Here is a 10633-nt window from a genome sequence, read left to right as displayed (position 1 = left end):
ATTCCCACCAGCAGTGCAAGAGTGTTCCCTTTTCTCCACACCCTCTCCAGCATTTATTGTTTCTAGAGTTTTTGATGATGGCCATTCTGACTGGTGTGAGATGATATCTCATTGTAGTTTTGATTTGCATTTCTCTAATGATTAATGATGTTGAGCATTCTTTCATGTGTTTGTTGGCAGTCTGTATATCTTCTTTGGAGAAATGTCTATTTAAGGTCTTCTGCCCATTTTTGGATTGGGTTTTTTTTTTTTAATTGAGCTTCATGAGCTGCTTATAAATTTTGGAGATTAATCCCTTGTCAGTTGCTTCATTTGCAAATATTTTCTCCCATTCTGAGGGTTGTCTTTTGGTCTTGTTTATGGTTTCCTTTGCTGTGCAAAAGCTTTTAAGTTTCATTAGGTCCCATGTGTTTATTTTTGTCTTTATTTCCATTTCTCTAGGAGGTGGGTCAAAAAGGATCTTGCTGTGATTTATGTCATAGAGTGTTCTGCCTATGTTTTCCTCTAAGAGTTTGATAGTTTCTGGCCTTACATTTAGGTCTTTAATCCATTTTGAGCTTATTTTTGTGTATGGTGTTAGGGAGTGATCTAATCTCGTACTTTTACATGTAGCTGTCCAGTTTTCCCAGCACCACTTATTGAAGAGGCTGTCCTTTCTCCGCTGTATATTCCTGCCTCCTTTATCAAAGATAAGGTGACCATATGTGCGTGGGTTTATCTCTGGGCTTTCTATCCTGTTCCATTGATCTATCTTTCTTCTTTACATTCTTGAACTACTTTTTATAACAAATGTGTATCAAAGTGGAAAAGAAAAATAACGCCTTGGAGTCCAGAGTCAGTGCAGAGGTATCATTTCCTAGTGGCAGTATGGGGGGAGGGTCTACAGGAAGCAGGAGCACCACTCCTTCAGGCAGTTCGAGCTCTCCTGGGCCTCACACTCGGTGGCACCGCAGCAGCAAATGAGCCACTTCTGAAACTCGGCTTCGTTCTTGTGCATCAGAAGGAACTGTCCCAACAGGATGTAGGCCTGCATGGAGGAACACGGGAAACATACTCAGCTGTGCTCTTCCTCCCCTGGCAAATCAAAGGAGGGGACACAGGTCAGGTTCAAGGGAGAAGGGCTGTCCCTGGCGAAGTGGATTCGGACACTGGCCTGGGTGAGATGTGAGGTCAAGTTAAAATGTTCATCTCTACAGGTGGCTTTGGGGGCCCTCTAGCTTGGAAGGAACCTGAACATGTCCTTGAGATCTTGTTAAAAAGGCAGGATCTGACTCAGTAAGTCTGGGGTAAGGCCTGAAACTCTGCATTTCTAATGCTGGTCCTGGAACAATGCTTTGAGTAGCAAGAGCCTCGTGTACCTCTGATGCTCCCTTCAGGCCTCGGATCTGATATTTCTCTCTTTGAAACACACACAGGAATTAGAGGTGCTCCCTACCCTGCCACTTTCTCAATGGTTCAAGCACAGGGTTTCTAACCCTTGACACTGTTGCATTTGGGATAATTCTGTGTTTAGGTGCATTGTTGGAAGTTTAGCAGCATCCCTGGCCTGTACCCACTAGATGCCAGCAGTACACCCCCTACCTTGAATTGTGACAATCATGACCATCTCCAGACATTGCCAGGTGTCCCCCAGGGGACAGAATCTCCCTCAACTGAGAACCACTGCACCTGGGACTGGCAGGTGAAGGGCACCTTAGTATCAGTTTGTTTTTGCAAACCCGCCGCGTGACTCCAGGCAACTCACTTAACATGAAGTGAGAACCCGAGGAGCCTGGGGTTCAGTTTCTGCATCTTCTGAAGGCCCTTCACCTGCCCCGCCCCACCCTGCAAATTGGATTAAGTGAATTCAGTGTGAGACCAGTGGAGAAATGCAAATTCCTTTTTTGTCCTGGAAGACACAGCCCTGTGGGAGGAGCAGACAAGGTATCAAGCACACTGAACCTTGCCCCTTTTCCTCTTCTGAAGGGTCTCTGTGGATGAAAAACACATGTAAAGATTAAGTGCCCCACAAGTCAAAGTTGTATGGTGTTCTCTGGTTTTCTGAGTCCTGGTCCCACAGCTTTTCATTCCTCTCGTGCTGTTTCATCACTGATAGTCATGAGGGGCAAGGGCCACAAGGAGAAAGAGACATCCAAGGCCACAGACTGGCCGGGACATGAACGGGGAAGGCCACGTTCAGTGCCCGGCTCTCCGGCCTGGAATGAATGGGAACCAGTGTCCAGGCCTTGAGTCCTGGGCCCCCTCCAGGAAAACCCACTGGCGTCTATGTATTTCACTTACATGAAACCAAGCAAACTTCATCTTAACCAAAATGAATGCATTTTTTAAAAGACAAATTGAATAAAAGCTGAATTCCAGTCATAAAATATACCCAAGCATTGGAGTTTGGGGTTTTAAAAAAATTTTTAGTCCATATCCAGTTGTTGAAAAGAGACAAAAGCTAGGATTTCATGGTCATTTTAAATTGCTACTTTAATCATCTTTTTTGAAAAAGCAGTGTAATTGATTAGAATGATCTCACTTCACTTTGTCAGCATCCTTGTCTTTTCAGGGGTGAGTTTACTGAGGTTTTTTTTTTTAATTAATTAATTAAGTAATTTATTTATTTTTGGCTGCGCTGGGTCTTCGTTGCTGCACGCAGGCTTTCTCTAGTTGTAGCGAGTTGGGGCTACTCTTCATTGCAGAGTGCGGGCTTCTCATTGCAGTGGCTTTTCTTGTTGTGGAGCATGGGCTGTAGGCGCGCAAGCTTCAGTAGTTGTGGAATGCGGGCTCAGTAGTTGTGGCATATGGGCGCATTTGCTCCACGACATGTGGGATCATCCCAGACCAGGGCTCGAACCCATCTCCCCTGCATTGGCAGGCAGATTCTTAACCACTGCGCCACCAGAGAAGTCCCTGAGATGTTTTTTAATTCAACGTTTTAAAAAATGAACATTTACTGAATGTTGATTGAGCCCGTTGCTGCAGTAGGTATGGGAGGTGCAGAGCTTTGTCCCAGGAGAGAGAACATTGATGATAATAGTAGTAAGTGACGCTTTTGAGCACCATGGGCAGGCTCAGACCCCTGATACGTTTTCCTGCTTCGGATCCTGACATGCACCCCGTCCATTCTCCAGATGGGTCACTGAGAACCCTGGAGGTAAGACTCCTGTCCTCGGCCCCATTCCAGCACACCCCACCCATCCGTGGCCTGGCCTGGCACCTCCGCCATCCTGAGGCCTGGCATCGGCTGCTCTGGTAACCAGAGCTTCCATGTCCCTCCACGCCCAGCAGCCAGGACGCCAGGGACCTCGTGGCTCGCAGGACCAGAGGCAAACTTTCCAGGAAAGCCACAGGCAAGAGGGCCTCATCTTTTGGCCTCCAGACCCAAGTGGCAACTTGATGCTCCCTTCTGCCCTTTCTCTTGGGAAGTCGGCCTGCTTCTCCCTGCTCCCCAGGGAAGCAGGAGTCGTAGGCTCCCATCATGGCCCCGATGGAAGGAAGCCCTCTGGGTTTCTCTGCGGGCTCTGGAGAGCGAGCCCCTAACCTGGGGGAAGAGGAGCCACCCTCTGCCTCCTTGGGCCAAAGCTCAGAAAAACCTGGCTGCAGGGAGAGTGACGCAGATACCCTGACAGACGTCCCCACCTCCTGCCACCCTGGCCAGGGATGTTCGTTCCTTCCCAAAGCAGCCTTTGCCCATGTGGCAGGATGGCAGCTCGAGGGAAGACTTCTCTCAACTCCACATCCCAATCGTGAGCAGGTCTGGACCAGCCTCCAGTGTGCCGTGCCTGTTCCTTGCGAAACAGTAGCGATATTTGAGTCCGGGGTCCCTGGTGAGTGACCCATGCCGTCACACAGGCCCTGAGCTCAGAGCCCCACTTGGTTTGCTTCTGTGCTGCCACCATCTTGAAATTCCTGATGAATTTCAACAAGGGGCCGCCCATCTTCATCTTGCACTGGGCCCACAGATTAGGTCCTGGTCCACGCTCATTAAAAATTTCAGGGACTTCCCTGGCGGTCCAGTGGTTAAGACGTCGTGCTTCCACTGCAGGCTGCACAGGTTCGATCCCTGGTCAGGGAACTAAGATCCCCCATGGAGCGGCCAAAAAAAAAAAAAAATTTCCATCTCCATTACGACACCTGGCCTTTCAAACAGAGACACGTAGTTTCGGCCCCTCACTGTCAAACTTACCCCCTGCCAGTTCCCAGCCCCTCAGCGCCTGTGGTGAATGGACTTTACAGCACCACCAGGCTTTGTTGTGTGATGAACAACTTTCTTTTTCTCTAACTGGACGTTGGCTCTTCAGCCTTCAGGGCCACTGAGTGCCAAAGACAACCTCTCAAATCCAGCCTGGGTCAGTCTTTCCAGCGTAAAACTCCTTGTCTGAAGTGTGAATGTTCAATCCACTGTGTTTTCTTCCTCCTGCCTGTCTCCCTAGGACACACTTACACTAAGACATTGTTTAACTGAAACTCAAATTTAATTTGAGCGTGCTGTATTTTACCTGGCAGCCCTGCATAGGGTAACCCCAAGCTTCTGTGACTGACTCCTTGTAGGGTCCAGGCATCAGGCAGGGCTGTGGGGGGGTGGTCCCTTGCCCTACTGCCCACCCCAGAGCCTGTCTGCCAGATTCAGATTTCGTTTCTCTAACCTTGAGTGACTTTGAGTGATGCACTTGGCTGCTTTGTGCCTGTTTTCTCATCAGTAAAATAGAGACGAAAGAGTATACTTTATGGGATTTTTTGGTAATTAAATGAAATAAGTACATGTAATGTACTCAGATCAGTGCCTGACATGGAGCAAACATCAGGTGCTGGTTCTATTAGGTGAGAGAGACTCGGGGAACAGGTGGGCATCCAGAACATTTGCTGCTCCCTCATCTTCCAAGTATGTTTCAGAAGGAAGATTTAGGCTCGTGGCTATGACTTTGTAGGGTCTTCAAAGGCTACTGAGCCAAACCAGATTCTGTGGGATGTGAAACTTACTTCCACGCTGTTGGAGTAACCCCATAGGGCACTGCGCATGACTCTGAATCTACTGAGTGCCTGGAAATTCACCCCCCTCCATTGGGTTTTTTTTTTTTTTTTTTTTTTTTTTGCGGTACGCAGGCCTCTCACTGTTGTGGCCTCTCCCGTTGCGGAGCACAGGCTCTGGACGTGCAGGCTCAGCAGCCATGGCTCATGGGCCCAGCCGCTCCGCGGCATGTGGGATCTTCCCGGACCGGGGCACGAACCCGTGGCCCCTGCATTGGCAGGCGGACTCTCAACCACTGCGCCACCAGGGAAGCCCAAAATCTGCGTTTTTTTTTTGATACCTCTGAGCCGGCCGCCCTGCCGGGATCTGCCTGCCTCTTACTGCTGGCCCCGCCCACGGCCCCGGCCCCCCCCGAAGCACCTGCTCATCTTGTAGGTGCACGACACTGGGGTCTCCTCCTGGATCCTCTTATAGGCCCAGCCAGGCTCCAGCACTCGATTCAGGGTCTCATCACCAAATCTCAGTGTAAGCCCCCTCCCTGCCAGGGTGACCTCCTGGTCCTGATCTTCTTGGGTGGTTTGTGACCATATACTCCATGGCCATTCTTGTCCTCACTCAGGACCTCGATCAAGGCACTCACTTTCCAGAGCCTCTGTCTCCTTGTTTGTCAAGTGGAGACAGCGACCTCTCATCTCATTCACAGGTGAGTGAGGGGCTCAAAGCAAAGGAAGAAGGTGAACCCCTGGCATCAGTGCCTGGAATTAGTGGCCCTTGGAATGAGTAGAGCCTCAAAGGGGAGGGCTGGTCACAGCTAGCCAGGAGGTGGGAAACACAGAGGAGCAGATCTCCAGGGACCTGGCCAGGTCCTCCTTCCCTATAGCCCTGACTCTGTGTAGCAAGTTCTCGGATGCCTGAAAATTTCCCATTATTCATTCACTCCTTTATCTTTAATATGCCTCTCATCCTACCTATAGTCACTTGAAACAAGTTGGAAAAAGCAAAACTATAGGGACAGAAAACAAATCAGTAGTTGCCAGGGGCTGAAGGTGGGAAATGTGAAGGGTAAGGGGAACATTTTGGCATGATGGGGTTGTCCTAGGCCTTGATTGTGGTAGTGGCTACATGACTACATGCATTTGTCAAAACTTGCAGAACTGTGGACTAAAAAAAGGTGAAATTTACTGTATGTAGATTAAAATATTTTTTGAACGATGAGTATGGCTGAACAACAACAAAACCTCACAACTATGGAGACACTAAACCAATGGTGGTAGAAGCCAGAATGGCAGTGACTTCTGGGAGTGGGGGGTGGAGTTGACTGGCAAGAGACACAGGGGAACCTTCTGGAATTCTCGAGGATCCTGATCACCGGATCCAGGTGGTGGGTCTATGCATGTATATCTATGTAAAAACTCACTGAGCTGAACCCATCACATCAGTGTGGATATGTTACACCACAATAGAAAAGTAAAAGGGACGATCATTTCTTCTAAAAAATATATCTTTTTAAAATTTATTTACTTTATTTATTTATTTTTGGCTGCACTGGGTCTTCGTTGCTGCACGTGGGCTCTCTCCAGCTGTGGCAAGCAGGGGCCACTCTTCATTGCAGTACGTGGGCCTCTCACTTCAGTGGCCTCTCTTGTTGCGGAGCACGGGCTCCAGGCACGTGGGCTCAGCAGTTGTGGCTCATGGGCTCCAGTGCGCAAGCTCAGTAGTTGTGGCACACAGACCTAGCTGCTCCGCAGCATGTGGGATCCTCCCGGACCAGGGCTCGAACCCGTGTCCCCTGCATTGGCAGGCGGACTCTTAACCACTGCTCCACCAGGGAAGCCCTAAAAAATAATTTTTAATTTAAAATGTCTTCCCTAATCAGGCTTGCCTGCTGTACTCTCTGCTTGGGAATGGTCCTCTCTGCTCAATCTGTCTTCCTGACAATCCCACCTATCGGGTATTAGATTGTGGTAGATTCGGGTGATATTCAGAATGTTTAACAAGTGGTGCAGGGCAGCATGTCAATCAGAAAACCACAGGCCCAGTCGTGCAGCTGCCCCCTGGACACAGCCGTGCGCTGGGCCAATGCAAACCAATCTCACCATCAGCTGCGCACTCAGCGGTTCCCCGCCTCCCTGGGCATCTCTGCAGCCTCTTCCCGCCCAGGGGTGAGGGCTGACTTTAAAGCCGAAGGGAATGAGCAGCAGTACCTCTGCTGGTGGTGCCTCTCTCGACCGAGTGTGCAATGCTCCTGTGAATTCCCACCCGCTCACTTTCTCTGGGTTCTCTTTGGGAATATCTCCCATCCTCTCCTAAGGTTCATGCAGCCTTATATAATAGCACCATAGAAACAGTTGCATAGAAGAGAACGTTCTGATTCCATCGGCCATCATCGAGGCTGTTCTCAGACTGCTAGTGACATCTTAAAATAACTCACTTCCTCGTACTCTGGTGTAGACACCAGGCTGCTATGACTCCACCTGCCATGGCCTGATAGGACAAGAGACCCCTGTGTCTCTTCATGGGGGTGGGGAGTGCACCCAAACCATCCATCCTGACAGCTCGGCCCCAGACTCGGGTGGCTGGCTCACTTCTGTCGACCCCTGGGTGTTTGAACACCAAGTGAGTCATGCACAGCCCAGCTGCTCTGAACCACAGTGATTCGATTTGCCCATTATCTGTGGACCCTGGCGGCTGCCCAAGCATGCGGGGTCAGTAGCCTCCAGCCAAGCATGTGGCACCCGGCCAAGTGGCAGCTTTGCTCTCTGACAGCCACTGGCAGGGACACGTGGCACTGGCTGCCATCTGGCAGGATTATGGGAATACAGGTTGAAAGAGAAGTTGGAGAAACAAGAAAAGAGGAATTACCTTGTTGAAACCTTTGGTGCACAGATTGATTGCAAGCTCACGACTGACCCCATCTACCCAGGCAACATCCTTTTCTCCAATGGGTTCAGAGAGGAAGGCTCTCAGCCTGGGAGACATGTGGTCCATGCTCTGCAACAGCCATGGGGAGGGAGATGGTTAGGAAGCTGGGGAACTCCCTCGGCCTTCCTGGGGTGGGGAGCTGGGGCTAACAGACGGCGAGTATCCTGCCACCGCCCAGCGTTTATTGGGGACTTTTAGATGCCAGGTGCAACGCCCTGCTCTGAAACCTTTACATACGCATCCCCACCTGCACAGGTTAGGTGGGGACGTTAGTGATGGTCTCAGATAAGCCCAATAAATCCCCGTGAAAAGGGTGGGATTGATGATAAGAGCTCTGATGGGTTCCTTGCCAACCTTCCCACCCTAAATGCTTAAAGAAACAGCCTGCTTCTCTTAGCCAGTGAACCTACCTTCTCCAGCGTTTTTTTCATATTTTTATTTTAGCTTTTATCTCATTCTGTAATAGCTGGTTGTTTGGTTGCAAGAACAGAAAACTCTAACTGGCTCAAATATTAAAGAAGACATGATATAAGTCAGAAGCCCAAGAGTGAGGGTGGGTCTGGTCCCATCAGGGTTGCAGATCCTTTTCTCTGATTCTTTCAACTTTTCTTCCCTGTGTTGGTTTCGGTTGGGGTTGTTTCCCCTCATGGTGATGAAATGGCTGCTCCAGCACTCATGCCCCCCCCCCGCCACAACATCTCAACCCCAAAGGAAGAAGTTTCTAAAGAGAGAGAAACTATTTCTGAGGAATTCCAAGCAGAGCCTCATCCAGCCATATGTCCAGTCCTGGATCTGGGAGTGGAGTCAGCTTTCTCTAAGTTGTACAAGCTGTGAGTTCAAGTACAGTTACCTGCACAAAATCAGGATGATTATCCAGAGAAGGGCAGGTGGGTGTGAAGGCACTAACCATAACGTCCCACTATGGTCCACCCCTTTGATGAACTAACATAGGTACACTCTCCTTCCCTTATGTAACCATCAGAAATACCCACAGTTGGCTGAAATAGACTCACCCCTCCCCCAAAGGGTGGAGCTCTATGATTCATCCAGTTACTGGATTCAGACTCGAGTTCATATTTTCTGTGAGATGCATAATACTCCCCATCATGTCTGGAAGTAGCTACTCAAGGGATGGTAACCTATGAACTAAATTCTGAAGTTCATCATCATCAACATAGCCAGCAACGTTGGGAAAAACCAGGATATCTGCAGTAAGAATTTCCAGAAGGGGAATTCTCCATTTGGAGAAGGAGAAGGTGGGAAACACACTCAGTTGCCATTGGTCGATAGCACGTACGGTATTGAGGAAATATTGAGGATTCCTTGCCCTTGTGGTAAAGCCAGCTCCTCCAGCAGACAAGATGGTGGCCCCCAGTTCTAGGTTTGGGTGGGTCCCCATCCACTGCCTTGTTAACATCTGAGGGGCTTGGTGTTGATGCCTCCCAAGAAGATTCACTGTTGTAGCACCCCACTTCTTGTGGGCACAAGCTCAGGGATCTCCCTGAGGGAGGGGCAATCTCAGGCCACTACTTGGCCAGTTTCCTTGGCATCTCAACCTCCTTCAGAATTTACTGGGTTTCTTCTGTTCAAGTCCATGGGCTGGTGGTTGAGTGGAGATCTTCACAGGTGTGTATCCTTGATCTATGTCCTGCCTGCTGCCCTGCTCCTCAGACTGGGGGCATCTAACTACATCTCCGAGGTGGGGAGGTGCCCCAGGTCTGCTCCTTGCCCCACTGCATCCCAGCTGCATCTTCACAGTAAGGCAATTGTCCCCTTTATCAAGCGTGACATCCTCCAGACAAGAGGCTCGGGAGACACCTGGGAACGGGGGCAGTGTTCTTCCGGGGCCCTAATCCTTTCTCTTGTTAAGTCACCTGACTGGTCGCCTGTGTTCTAAATTCAGCCAGAAAAGTCAGCTTTTCCAACCCAGCAGGACTTGCTCGAGCCACAGGCAGAAACGCCCTCTCTTAGCAAAGCTGTATTTTCACCCCTCTCACCTCGCCAATGGGCCACCTTCCCCCTGGATGTGAGTCTCCTAGGGCCTTAATGAGGATGCAGAGGTGCACAGCGTCCCGAACATCCCGTCAGATCTCCAGATGTCGAGTCTCCATACACATAAGGTCTGTGTCCCCGGGTGAAGCGGGCCCACCAGAACCAGCCATTTCCCTACACGAGGGTCACTGTCCTCTTCGTTTGTGTGAAGACACCCTCACTCCTCTCCGCCTGGATGCCTCCTCTCAGCCAGTCCCCACTGGAGGTTTGCTCCTTAGTTTACGATGCAAGCAACAGAAAATCCAGTTCCAGCTGGCTTACACTTAACGGAGGTTCACTAACATGTGCCACCTAAATGTCCCGAGGTGGGTCACGTGTGGTCTGATCAAGGTTCCCACTTGATTTCCCTGTGACTCTCGACTGCCTCCCTTTGTTCGTTGGCTCAACCCTCAGCTCCACTCCTGTTTGGAAATAATCGGGCTGCAGCAGGGCCTGCAAGCCACGCCCCCTCCCCCAAAGGAAAACACTGCTTTTCCTCCAGAAGCTGTGAACGTGTGCCTTCTCCAGTCAAATCATCGTACGCCAGGCCTAAGACATTGACTACGGCCTGATACATGTGTCTTCCCTCTGGTTCAGAAAGCAGGTTAGTGACCTGCAAAGCACACAGGCTGCAGGGGCGGGGATGGGACACAAAATCAGGGTAGTCGCCGTGTTCCTGGGGGCACTTACCTGGGGAAATGACCACCATACGGACTGAGGGTAGGA

At 50.1% G+C, this 10633-nt stretch overlaps 1 protein-coding gene across 1 annotated transcript; it reads right to left on the bottom strand.

Moving 5' to 3' along the window:
- Positions 1–880: 880 nt before the first annotated feature.
- Positions 881–7942, bottom strand: BANF2 (BANF family member 2; the record flags this gene model as incomplete). The annotated part of the gene is made up of 2 exons (XM_081256703.1): positions 881–1027; positions 7817–7942. 2 exons carry the CDS (start codon positions 7940–7942, stop codon positions 881–883), a joined length of 273 nt encoding a protein of 90 aa, XP_081112829.1.
- Positions 7943–10633: the final 2691 nt, after the last annotated feature.

The sequence above is a fragment of the Mesoplodon bidens genome, assembly GCF_964165515.1.
Source record: "Mesoplodon bidens genome assembly, chromosome: 15".
NCBI classification, from domain to species: Eukaryota; Metazoa; Chordata; class Mammalia; order Artiodactyla; family Ziphiidae; genus Mesoplodon; species Mesoplodon bidens.
Note: the sequence above shows the minus strand (reverse complement) of the source record. Positions and strands in the feature narration are given on the sequence as shown.